Source organism: Ammospiza nelsoni, chromosome 3 (assembly GCF_027579445.1).
Source record: "Ammospiza nelsoni isolate bAmmNel1 chromosome 3, bAmmNel1.pri, whole genome shotgun sequence".
NCBI classification, from domain to species: domain Eukaryota; kingdom Metazoa; phylum Chordata; class Aves; order Passeriformes; family Passerellidae; genus Ammospiza; species Ammospiza nelsoni.
This window is the reverse complement of record NC_080635.1, coordinates 72,039,160-72,052,286: the sequence shown is the minus strand read 5'-3', so window position 1 is coordinate 72,052,286 and position 13,127 is coordinate 72,039,160. Positions and strand designations below refer to the sequence as shown.

Genomic DNA, 13,127 nt, shown 5'->3' with positions numbered 1-13,127 from the left:
TGGATACTAGGAAGAAATTCTTTACTTTGAGGGTGGAGAGGCTCTGGCACAGGTTGCCCAGAGAAGATGTGGGTGCCCTGTCCCTGGAAGTGTTCAAAGCCAGGGCTTGAACATTTGGATGGAGCTTGGAGCGGCTTGGTCTAGTGGAAGGTGTCCCTGCCCATGGCAGGGGGCCTGGAATGAGATAATTTTTAAAGATTCCATCCAAAACCAAGCCATTCTATTATTCTACCTAACGCAGTCTGGGAATCAACTGCTTTAGGGCTCTTCACACAAAGTATTTATATGGCCTTGGGTATTTTGGAGATCATGAGTGTTTAGAGCCATAAATGTGGCCAGGATCTGTGAGTTGGCTTCACGACTGGTAAATAGGCTCTTGGGTCTGTTTAATTTACTAGCTCAGTTGTAGCCCTAATACTGCTAACAGAGACAACACTACTATCACTTGTCCTACTTTTCTCCAATTATTTTGGGTAGTTAAGTACAGATTGGCTCAGGGCTTTTTGGAAATGCAATTTGACCAAAATACTGAAGTATGAGACATTGCTGTGTGTGTACTGTTCTGTAACACAGTTTTGTATTTTGAAGGGAACAATCTGTATGATATTGAGCAGTGCATGCTGTAACTTAGACATAATGCTTTTCTTCTTCAGTGGATGATTCCTTTTGCAGTCATGCTAGTGACCATTCCAAACCTGATCCTGGCTTACTTCGTGGCCTTCGTGTCTGGTCTGAGCATTGCAGCATCTCTTCTGTTGCCATGGTAGGAGAATTTTACATTTGAGCTGGAGAATGGATGTATTTCTGCATTACATGTATGTACCACTGCATGGAATTTGCCTCTGAAAAAGGCAGAATATGACAAGAGTCGCTTCTTCTAAGAATGTTTTTTTGGTTTTGTAGTGGATGCTATATGCCGTGATACGAGCTTTGTTGCCCTGTTGTTAACATCCACTGTAGCTGTAGCTGCTTTTTGTACACAAGAGTATGTAAATTAATCAATAATCTAAGTAGCTGTACAACGTGTGATAACATTGCCTCAGGAATTATGAAGTTAGGCAAATCAATTAATGCTGAGCAATTAAGAATGTAGCAGAGGACACAAGGCAAACTATGTCTAACCTTACTTTTTATAAGGGCATGTACTTATAGAACAAGGGGTAATGGCTTTAAACTGAAAGATTATAGATTTAGATTAGGTTTTAGAAAGAATTTCTTTACTGTGGGGGTGGGGAGGCCCTGTCACAGGTTGTCCAGAGAAGCTGTGGATGCCCCATCCCTGGAAGTGTTCAAGGTCAGGCTGGATGGGCTTGGAGCAACCTGGGATAGTGGAAGGTGGCCCTGCCCACGGCAGAGGGCTGGAATGAGATGAGCTTTAAAGTCCCTTCCAACCCAAACCATTCCATGATTCTGTGTGTCCCTGCTTGAGTAGTCCTTTCTAATGGATCAAATACACAAGGTTATGATTATAAGAAGCCAAAACTTCAAGGTCTTTTGCACTTGAGGACTGAAAATAATGGGGGAAAAACACCTCAAGGATGAGCATGGCAAGACATTTCCTCTTCAGACTGAATAATTGTTATTAAGATCACATTAACCAGAAAGCAAGACCATTGCTGAGAGCACTGTTTTTTCATAACTTGTTTGTACCATGCCTTGAAAATTCCAAGAGATCATGGAATACATAGTTTGAAATTAGTTGTCAGACTATGTAAGCTTTTCTGCACAGAGGGTGAGAAAACTTTTCTTTTTCCAACAGTAAATGATTACATATATTGGAAAAAAAGTCAATTCACAATTAACATTCAAGCAGCTTCCATTCTAATTCCCCATTACCTAGTTCAGTCTCTTTGAATTAGAAAGAGAATAGGTTTCATTAGTTTCTGAAAATGTTGTTACCTTGTCAAAAGAGTTATTTCAGAGTGCAACTATTCAGACATTGAGTCCCTTGAAATCTTAAGAAATGTTGGGGGGGGGAGTTGTTCTTTTTTAATATCACAACTTCTGACTGGAATGACAGGCAGACTAGGAAATTCTGTCACCTCTCAAGTGTTTGATGGCTTTTCAGTGATTTTCCACATTGCAATATATGGCCATGCTTTTCTTACACATTTTTTGCCCTTCTTTCCAGGCGTAGAACCTTTTGAACTGGATTCTTTCATGTGCATGGCTACATCAATCAGCTTAAAAATGGAGGAGGGCTCTGCTCTATTTCATGAAATTTGGACTTTGAAAAGAAATTTTGGCTTGAGTTTTTCTTTTATCTTGCTCACTTCTAGGTCAATGCTGCCTGATGTTGTTGATAACTTTCGCCTGCAGAATCCCCATGGGAAAGGACATGAAACCATTTTCTATTCTTCTTATGTTTTTTTTACCAAGATGTCAGCAGGAATTGGCTTAGGAATTTCTGCAGCAGGACTGGAGTAAGTAACACTATGTTTCCACTTAGTGGATCTACTCTGAAAGCATTCTGAGGTTACAACACTTTTACCCTGTGGAGTTAATTGCATGCACTGAGCCTGAAAGCGCCAGCAGCTCCAGATGGCTGACCACTAAAGACAGGATTGGTGCCATCTAGGCCAGACAACTGAGCATTAAGTTACTTGCCCTGACATGGTTCTATTCAGAAAAACCTGACTTCCCTTCAGATTTTCCTCCTTTCAATTACTCATGTAAATTTTAGTGGCTTATATGAATAAAGAACCAAACACAAAAGTGCAGCAGATGAAGGTCCCCCACAGGTGATACAGGTGCTTTGTGCACTCCCTGTTGCACCTGAACTGGACTGTCTCTATGAGCTTGTAGGATTTTGCATGGACTGGAATGCTTTTGGGGGTGCCAGAGACCTGTTCAGCATGAAAGGATCACTAATTCCTGCATCATTTTAGGGAACTGGATACTGATCAGAGTCAGGAACAGCCTTTCTCACAGCTCTGCCTGTCACCTAGACCATGTCACTTTAGGAGAGGGTTTATGGTCTCTTCCCATTTGATCTTGTCTGTTCTGACCAGGCAGGCTAAGTGACATCTCTGCCCTGCCTTTTGCACAAGACCTGGCAGAAAGGGCCTGTGCCTGTCCCTGCTACAGCACACAATAAATACTTAGAAGGGAAATCTGTCCCTCTGCTCCAGATTAGGTTCTAGTAACCAGAATGTTTTGCTTCGGGGCCTGGAGCTGAAATTGCTAAATAACAGGCAATGCTGGCTGAACATTTTGAGCTTAGGAATTTTGACTGCTTATTGCTAAAAGCCTCAAACAATTTGCTGTTCCCCAATTAGCCACTTTTCAATTACATTCCAGTTGGGTCCCAGCAATTTGCCAAGGCAGATGTTTGTGGGAGAACACAGAAGGCAGAGTGATGCCAAATGAGTTTTTATTAGGTGGATTTTCAGAAGAAAAACTCATTCCACAAATAAGAAGTAGGAATTTGAGTATATCAGCAGTTGTGGGACTGCAAGGAAGCCCTGAACCAGTGAAGTGTACCTAACTCTGAGCACTTGAGTAAATTTGTCTATCTTGAGACGAGTGCTTAAGTGTGTGTTTAAATTAAAGTTAATTATTGCTGTTGAAATTGGTGAAATTACTTCCATGCTTTTAAAACAGAGCTTGAATACTTTGCTGAATATTAATAGGAAACACATAACAGATTAATTTCACATAACCACAGAATCACAGAATGGGTAGGGCTGGAAGGGACCACAGTGGCTCATCTGCTTCCAACCTTCCTTGCTCAAGCAGGGTCATCCCAGAGCACAGGCACAAGATTGTGTCCAGATGGTTCTGGAATATCTCCAGTGAGGGAGACTCCACAGCCTCTCTGGGCAATCTGTTCAGGGCTCAGTCACTGCACAGGAAAAAAGTTCTGCCTCATGTTCAGAACTTGCCAGGCTTTGGTTTATTTCCTTCCATGGGATTCCACAATCCTTTCTTTAAAAGTATGCAAGCAATTTGATCAATTTCAACAGCAATAATTAGCTTGTGTTATATATAATAAAAAGAAAATACAGAGATAATGCAGTTATCTGAAGTTGAGCACAAAAATGAGGTTTGAAAAACACAATTTGAAATGTAGTGGGGAGAAGGAAAAAAGAGAGGTATAGGGAAAATGGGAGAAAAGTCTTGAAGAGTGGGGGGAGTGGAGAGAAGGAAGCCTTCAGGTGAACAACAGCCTTTTAGCTTTGGACATACGCACACCACTTGTTTCCATTTGTTTAGGTTTACTGGGTACAAGCCAGGGATATGCAGACAGTCAGATGATGTGATCCTCACACTGAAACTCCTCATTGGAGCAGTCCCTGCCATCCTCATCCTTTTAGGTTTGCTCATACTCTTTTTCTACCCCATCACTGAAGAAAGTCGGAAAGAAACAAAGCTTGCCCTTGAAGAGTTAAGGTAAGTTTGGACTGGCAGTAAAACAGCAGCAACAGCCCTACAGCAGCTCTTAATCATACTGGGAAAATTATTGTTGTAATGAATCCCTATATGCCTTACAACAAAATAAAACAATGTGCTCTTAGTCAAATTATTGACAGAATGGTACCATGACATGTTCCAGTATCTCTTTTTTGTAGTGCACTACAACCTGCTTAGAGGGCTATTTATCAGAAATTTCAGCTGCTGTATTTACATTTTCTCTGGAGTGGCTCACAAAGCACTATTGTGGTACATTGTTTCAGGCCAGAAATGAGGAATATTCTACATAGATTAAATTTGTGGGGGTAATGTGAATAGCTACAATTTACTTTAATATATAAGAAAATGTTATGTTGTTGACTGCATTCTTGGTGTTTATGGGATACAAGAAACATCCAAACCATTTAGAAGTGTAGGCAGAAAAGATTGTGGGAGAAAAAAAGAGGTCAGCTTTGAGCTATTCTTTCCCTTTTTACTCTGTCACTCCCTTCCTCCTTTTTGCTCCTTCTCCAAGGAAAATCTTGTCTAGCTCAAATTCATGCACCTCTGTCAACTCTTGAGGACATCCGTAAGGAGAGTCCTAGCAGACTGATGGATAAAATAACAATAAATAGGTTGTTCCTTTGTCTTGGTTTTATTATCTTGATTTACTGGAATTGGAAACTGATTTCCATGCTAAGAGGTCCATTCCAGGACCTAAGCAAGGGTGGCTGGGACCACTTCATGCCCTAAAATATCTAAGATATGTGCATGGGGTTGGCAGATATGACAAAGGCCTCTGTGCAGACTGGAGGGGACAGGGTAAACAATCTGAAATGGGACTGGTTCCTCTGTTCAGGAGCTTCAGTCATTGTCCAGAGCAACCACACCTTGCTGGGGGCTCTCAGCTATTTGAGATTGCCAAACTCAGCTCAGCGAGTCAGCAGTGAAAGCCACAAGTGTGTTCATGTTTCATTTGTTCTGCTTTTCCCAGGAGGAGCCACCAAAGCACGGAGAACTTGGACAGCCATGAAAAGGACACCTCTGTCTGAAAGTTCTGAACGCAGTGGCTTTCCAAATACAGACTCACATCCCACCAACAACTCTGTGAGAGTTTTCTAGGTCATTTCTCTGCTCACATTTTACCAAAAAGGACAAAGGATGATTCTGACATAGCCAGTAATAAAATGAAGAGAGGGCACCATTGTGCAAATATACACCTAACCCCATGCACTGTGCTAAAAAAGACATTACACGTGTTCAGAAATGCAAGCTATTGGAGGCTTGGGTATTTTGATTGGTTTTTTTTCAATGATTAATGGGAAGCTCTGGTCTTGTTCATGGGAGATTTTATGCATTTGTAACTTAAGAGGAAGAAAAAAGACCAGAGAATCTTTGAAGGTTCTGAATTGGAAAATACCCTCTGAAGGGTCATTGAGTCCAATTCATGATGCACCATACAAATATTAACTCACAATATACTTCACCCTTGGGGGCTGGGGTGGATTCTGAGCACAATCTCTATCTGTAACTTGCACACTCTTGTGTTTGGAAAGCACTTGGGAACTTGAAGTATACTGTATGAAGTTGGGATTTATTTTGTTTTGAAATTAAGCAAATCACTCATGCAGACCTATTTTGCGGATTTTTTTTATATTCTTGAAAGAGATTTTGAGGTAATCTAAGTTAATAGATGCTATAAGAAGTAGAACCCTGAATTTCCTGTTACTGATGTTTCTTGCTTCTGAAACCTGTAAACTGATCTTTGTCAGAGAATGAGAACTTTGCGTTTTCAAAATCAACATCTCCCATGAGGATATGAAAAATCAGAAGTCCCTTCCAAAAATTATGTAATTCAATTTTCTTTAAATTTTGGTCTTTAACTAACCACCATACCCATTTCTCACATGGTGTAGGCTCTCTGCCTCACACAAAAAACATGGCATGGGTATTAATCTCAGCTTGCACCTATTTTGTAATAATGAGGCTCCACCAGTCTTTTAAATGGTGATTTTTTTTTTCAGTCATGGATGTTATCATGCTTTAGATACATCAACTCATTTCTATTATAGATTTGTACTGTTGAGCACACTTTTAAATTAAAGACACACCTAATCTCAGGCACCTTCTGGGGCACTGAAGTTCAGACCTGTTCATTTTTGGTTTCTGTGGTGGTTCCAGAGACTGGCTCCAAGCTAAAATGGTGGGACTCTGAAGACATATCTAAATCTGGAAGGGAGAGTGAGGAATTCAAGAGTTTAGTTCACCTTGAAGAAATTAGCAATGCAAGACAAGACATGAATTTCATCCCACTGCCTTCCCTGTGTGACTCTGTGAGTGCCTTTTTGCTGTACCAGAAGTGCCTTTGGAGGACAGGCTTGCTGCTGTTCAGGAACACCTGCAGCAAGGGCCACCTGAGATTTGCTCAGGGCCATCTGGGAGTGGCTCACAGTGCTGGGCTGGAAAATTGGGAAAGATTTTGCTGAAGGACACTGGGATGTGAAATCACGGAGCGTGCAACCACGGAGCATCTCGTGTTTGATACTGAAGCCTTGTCAGGCAAATTTGAAGTCAAAGGCCTTATGAACTGTCCTCAAAATGTTTAATTATGAGGGAGCTTCTAAGGGTATGTTTTGAGTGTGTGTGGGTATGAGTTAACTTCATTTAAGATTTCTGTTGACTTGCCATGTAAAGCTGGGGGTTTTTGTTTTCTTCCTTGTTTCAGCTTTTGGACAAACCAAGATATGTATGCCTGGGGCATATGTGTTTACAACAATAAAAACCATAAGCCGGTTTACAATTTTGAGTCTGATGGAATTTGAAATAGCAGATTTACTGTACTTTGAAGTAGGTAAGTTATGTAGCAATATCACATAGCTCCAAAACATCACAGACAACAGTTTGGGGCATTCAATTTATTCTGTAATATTTGTGTATTTCTGAATAGCCACGTTTAAAAATAACCAGAAGGCTCAGTAAAGGCTGTTAATGTTTTTTAATGACTTATGTTTGCGGCTACTATAAACCTGTAGCTACAAGGCAGTGGGTCTGTGTCAGTTTGTATTAACTGAACACTCAGCCCAGTGATAAAAGGGCTGCAGAAAATGCTGGCTGGGGTTGAGTGAAGCCATTTGAATGTGACTTGCAATACTATTTCTAGATCAGTTGTGCAGTTGCCTCTAAAATTGCATAACACCCAGTCTGAATTCAGACTCTTGGAAGGTAAACTTGGCTGATTGCAAACTGTTTTCTTCTTCTCCAGAGAGATGTGATCTTTATCTCACTGAAATATACTCAGTCCTCACTTTGCATATGGTACCAACAGGAACTGCCAAAAGAAAAGATAAAGCTTCTGTAGATTAAGTGAAGCAGACTATTTTTATATTTTGAAAATCTCATTATTTTATTTCATTATCAGAAATATAACGTTGATGTAATTTTGTTGAGAAAATGGGTGCATTCTTGCAAGTCAGAAGAATGGAGGATTAAGTGCAGGATAAGATTATTTTTGTACGTTTCTTTTCTTAGACTCAACGTTGGTGCAGTAAAATGAAAGAGATTTATATGTCTCTTGTCAGTTTTAAATGATGTGTATGCCTTATGCTTGTTCAGAACACGTGACTGAAATAAGCAATTTTTTATGTTGACAAGCATTCAGATTAAATGCTAATCTAATGTAAACCTCTTGCCTTCTCACTGACTGGCAGTAACAGGGGCCAGGTTTAATTCCCAGGGGTTCTCCTTCAGGTAATATCCAGAAACATTAATAAGAATATGGGAGACTGGATTAAACCAGCTGGGTGCATAAGGGACGGCACTTTCCCACCTGCACATAGGCAATTCCAGCAAATATGGGAAGAAAGACAAGGATAACAGAGTGGTGTGTCACTGGGTATTGCTCTGTATGCAAACCATGTCCAATTCCTTACTGAAGTGTAGTGAGGGCAGCCCAAATCTTCCATACTGGGCTGGTTACTGGCAGTCAATAGCTGAGCTGGTCACCAGTCAAAGAATCATGGAATCTCTTCAGTTGGAAAAGACATTGAAGATCATCAAGTCTAACCATCAACTCAGTCTTCTCTTCCAGTTTCATTGCTTTTCCTGCCTAACAACAATGCTGACACCTTCCAAGGTTTCCCCACCTCCCCAAAGGTTCCTGCTGGTGATCAGGTAACTCCATACCCAAGCTGCTGTTCCCACCAGGCACTGGTGGAGAGGGTTGCTGTTGGCCACCAGCTGTGCCTCTGTGTTCACCTGCTGCCTCACTGTCCCCTGCCTGCCCCTGAGCTCGCTGACCGACCTTGGCTTAGCTGGATCAGATCCCTTCTGCCGAGTCCCCCACGTTAACAGGTGGGCACCACCTTGGACATCTGTCCCTGGGGAGTCTCTGAAGGCCAGGGCCTTCTGTGTCAGGTCACTGGCTTTTCAGGAAGAGCTCTGAAGATTTGAGTACTAATTCCTTAAGTCACTCCTGAACCTGAATTGCTGCTTGATTCAATCCCTGCTGCATCCTCTCATCTTTATTCACCTTCAGCATTCCGAGCAAAGTAGTTGAAGAGGAAAATGTTTTGAAGCAAAGTGCTTTTGAGTTCTGAGTTTGTTTCCAAGTACCATTTGTTCATTTACTTCTCTTCTTGCCTTTCTGGGCTGTAGACAGAAAACATAGAGTTAAATTAATCTTGTTGAGAGGAGGAGTTTCCACCAAGGAAACTTGGATCCTTTCAGACCTGGTATCTGTTGTTCAGCTGTAAGATGAAGAAGAGAGGGCAGGTTAGCTCAAAGTCCCATCCAATAGATTACAGCAGTTTAGTGGTCAATCACATACATCATATGAATTTCATATCATAGTTGTGTAAAAACAGTCTCAAAGTGTTACAGTAGCCTTTTCCTTAAGAAATCTTCTGGACTGATAGAAAGCTCAGTTGGACTCATACAACGGGTGAGTGCAGGAGGGAATTTTGTTTTCATGCAATTTCACTGAATGTTTGGGGTTTTTTTTTAACTTTCTGCAATTCAGAAAGTTAGCTACTCAGCAAGAGTGCTGGGTGTTATGGTTACAAGAATGTGTATATGCTGTAGGCTTAAAGTATGAAATCAGATGGCTTTCACTTCACAAACAGCAAACCTGCTGCACAAACCAGATGCTAACTCACTGAGAAGCTTCATTCAGAAGATGAAGCAGCAGCATGTGTCCCAAGGCAGAGGACGAAACTTTTTGCTATGTAGCACCTGAGAATTTACAGTCTCTGAAGACATAAACTGACACAATAGATCTGAACAAAGAGAGGACACTTTTAAGCTGTGGTGCTTTTCTGAGGGGTTGGTCCTCAGTACCACTTTTAGAGGCATTACAGAGAGGCAGCCTCCAAGCCCAGCTGGAGAGCAGCAGAACTGCTGGATGGTAGAGGAACATGTGTTTGCTGTGGAAGTGTGGAAGCAGAAATAAACTTTATTTCCTGTTCTATTTCTCACTCCAAATTATCTTAGATGAGACTGAATTTCAGGTACACCATTCAGATGTCTGTCCTCACTTTTGCTGTGCTCTGCTGTACATGATGAGGAAGAGTTGCTCAGGTCTCATGGAACTGATGATGGCCGTTTGCTCAGCTTCACTGATAAAGCTCCACTTTGGAGGCCCAGCACCCATCCCGTGCCAGCCTGTTTTTGCTGATGTACGTGGCATCATCTACATTCAGAAAAGGATCAGAAGAATTTCCCTCTCACCTTTCTCCATCATGGAATTTCATCTGTTTCACCTAGAGGATGTTTTTGTCTGCCTAGGGCTTGTCACTGCGATGATGTAACAGGTTTACATTGGCGGAGAAGTTTCTGTTCAAACTGGCTGAAGCCCATGAGGACTTAACTTCCCTTGTGTTTCCAAAATAAACTCACCCTCTGGTCACCTTCAAAGTCATAGAATAGAATCTGCACATTTCCACATCCAGCAGGTTCAACAATTCCCACAGTTGCTGGACGTGTTGGATCATGAGTGTCGGTGCATGGAAGTACCTGCTGACATCAGTGTGGGATGAAGCAGAACTGCAGCCACCCCAAACTCCTGGCAAAGTCTCAGCTGTACTGAGCTGGCCTAGCAGAGAGAATGGGCAACTCCAGAATTCTCAAAGGGACTTGTAGGCATGAAGGAAAAGCCATAAGAGAAGAGAGATTGCTAAAACCTGCAGTCTTCTCTTAAGGTTTCTTGGATTAGGCGTGGTACTTTTTCCAACTATTTGGCCTTCTTTTAACATTCAGCTTTGGTGAAACTCATCCCATAAGTTTAGAAATAGCACTTTGATTTGAAATCAAGCAGCCCTGAAATACTTGGGTGTGTTAGTTGATGAGAAGCTCAACATAAGTTGACAATATGTGCTCAGAGCCCAGAAAGCCAAACGTGCATTAATGTGCTTTTGTTGTGCATCAGTGCGCCAAATATGTCCTGGGCTGCATCAAAAGCAGCATGGACAGAAGGTGAGGGAGAAGTCCTGTGAGAACCCACCTGAACTCTTGTGTCCAGCTCTGGGGCCCCAATATATGAAGGACACAGACCTGTTGGAGTGAGTCCAGGGGAGGCCATGATGATGCTCTGAGGGCTGGAGCAGCTCTGCTGTGGAGACAGGCTGAGAGAGTTGGGGCTGTTCAGTACGGAGAAGAATCAGGGGAGGCCTTAGAGCTTCCAGTGCCTACAAGAGAGCTGAAGAGGGAATTTTTAAAAGAGCATGTGGTAATAGACAAGGGGGAAATGGCTTTAAACTGAAAGAGAGCAGGTTTAGTTTACACATTGGGAAGGAATTACTTTCCATGAGGGTGGTGAGGCACTGGCACAAATTGCTCACAGAAACTGTGAATGCTTCATCCCTGGAAGTGTTCAAGGCCAAGCTGGATAGGCTTGGAGCAACCTGGTCTAATAAAAGGTGTCCCTGCCTGATGTCGTCTTATTGCAGGGGTTCCATAGTGTTGTCTCCTTATTGCAAAAGTTTCATACCTTCTGTTTCTCTTGGGCATCTCCTCAGAGCACTGCCACCTTCTTCACAAAGTGGCCAACTGACTTCAGCTCCTCTTGCAAGCAGCCACCCCACTCTTTTATAGCACTCTTCTTCTCATTGATTACAGCTGTGGCCTGTTAAAGTCAGGCCTGTTCCTAATCTTTGCTAATTGGCCCAGCTGCAACTCCTTAGGGGTAAGATTACTTTCTACACTATCTTTATTTTCTTATATTCTATCCCCCTACACTTGCCCACAGCAGGGGTTGGAACTAGATGATCTTTCAGGTCCCTTCCAACCCACATGATTCTGTGATTCCATTAAATAAGCAAGTCCCTCAACTTAAGAATTTTATTCTTCCAAGATTCCTAGGATTATATTTCAAATGCGGTATTTGTCCACATGCACAGAGCATACCATGAAGAGCCAGTGTAATCTGTTGACCAAACTATTAACAGCTTTTAGCAGGTGTCTTGCCCTTGCTGTGTCTGCTCCACTTACCCTACATGGCACTGCCCTGTGCACAGGTAAGCCCTTGGTGCTCACCTGGGGAACTGGAAGAACTCCACAGGTCTGTTTGGTACAATCTGAGGCTGAGCACACTTCTGGTGGGAGACTTTCTCTTGTCAACCTAACACAAATAGGAACAATTCCAAAATAAGCAGCTGATTTTTATACACTCTTTGGCTACGTAACAAAATTACAGAAGCAGCATTTGAGGCATAAGAAATTCAAAGTCAAGGTGTTCTGCAGAGCCAAGAGTGCTCAGCCCTGACCCTCTCCTCCCATGGGTTAGTGGGATGTTGGAATCAGGAACAGGCATGAGAAAGGACTGTCAGGCAGCTGTGAAGAAACATGGGCCGTCCCCAGCATCCAGCCTGCTTTGAACCCACACCCAGTGCTGAGGTGTCAGTGACTTTCTGGTAAGGACAGGTGTAATCATGGTCCACCTTTTGATGAAAGAGTGACCATTACTGAGAAGACATGATATGTAAAGGATTGAGTCCTAAACTGCCAAAATATTTCACTTTGTTTTCCTTCTTCCCTGTTCATCAAAACTCTAACTTGTAGTTTCACCACTCAATGCTGAGTGCTCTCTGCAGCTTTTGCTAGTGTTGTATCTTTAATACTGTGTTTTTGTGGATATATTTTGTTTGACAGCGGCTAAATTTCCAAATAGGCAATAAAAAAAAAAGGAGATTATCTTTGTCCTGAGACAGCAGCTCCAATTCTATAATCTAGCTGCTTGATGCCTTCTCACACAGTAAGTGCCACTGTGAAAGCCTGATAAACTGCTTAAAGTTATCATGCTGTGATTTTATGGGGAGCAATCTTGGATTAGTCTTTTCTTCAGCGCTGCAATCATGTTACATAAACTTGTGCTTACATAAACTTTTTCTACATCTCCTCATTGCATTTTCGGTCTCACTACAAAAGCCCATAGAACATTTTCTTCTGTCAGACTTTAGCTGGATGAGACATGTGGCAACCACTTCCCCAAATCCAGAGATGGAAGCAGAGAAGTGTTATGGGCAGGTACAGGAGGGGAAAAGGATCTTGCTTCCACACAATATGGATATTTCTCATAATCCTATTTTGTCCCAAACTCCATGACCTTCCACTGGTGCTTACAACAGTGCAAACCCAGGTGCACTCCTAAACAACACCTGCGCAATATTTCAGGCTTTGGCAGAAAAGAGGAAATGGGAGACATTGCAGCATTTTCAAAGATTTCTTTATTATCCAAGTTTACT

At 42.1% G+C, this 13,127-nt stretch overlaps 1 protein-coding gene and 1 long non-coding RNA gene across 2 annotated transcripts in view; one reads left to right on the top strand and one right to left on the bottom strand.

Annotated features, from left to right (window-relative positions):
* Nucleotides 1-7,052, top strand: part of MFSD2B (MFSD2 lysolipid transporter B, sphingolipid) — a 38,809-nt gene extending 31,757 nt beyond the window's left edge. The window contains exons 11-14 of the mRNA XM_059468977.1: nt 654-763; nt 2,280-2,423; nt 4,216-4,392; nt 5,387-7,052. Coding sequence (XP_059324960.1) covers nt 654-763; nt 2,280-2,423; nt 4,216-4,392; nt 5,387-5,444 — 489 coding nt within the window. The 3' untranslated portion in view covers nt 5,445-7,052. The remainder of the gene's footprint in view (nt 1-653; nt 764-2,279; nt 2,424-4,215; nt 4,393-5,386) is intronic.
* A 501-nt stretch (nt 7,053-7,553) lies between these two features.
* On the bottom strand, nt 7,554-11,426 carry LOC132071401 (uncharacterized). Its single transcript, XR_009418102.1, has 3 exons — nt 11,375-11,426; nt 10,889-11,083; nt 7,554-7,720 (listed from the first exon to the last, which is right to left on the bottom strand). It is a non-coding gene; the product is annotated as an uncharacterized LOC132071401 (long non-coding RNA).
* Nucleotides 11,427-13,127: the final 1,701 nt, after the last annotated feature.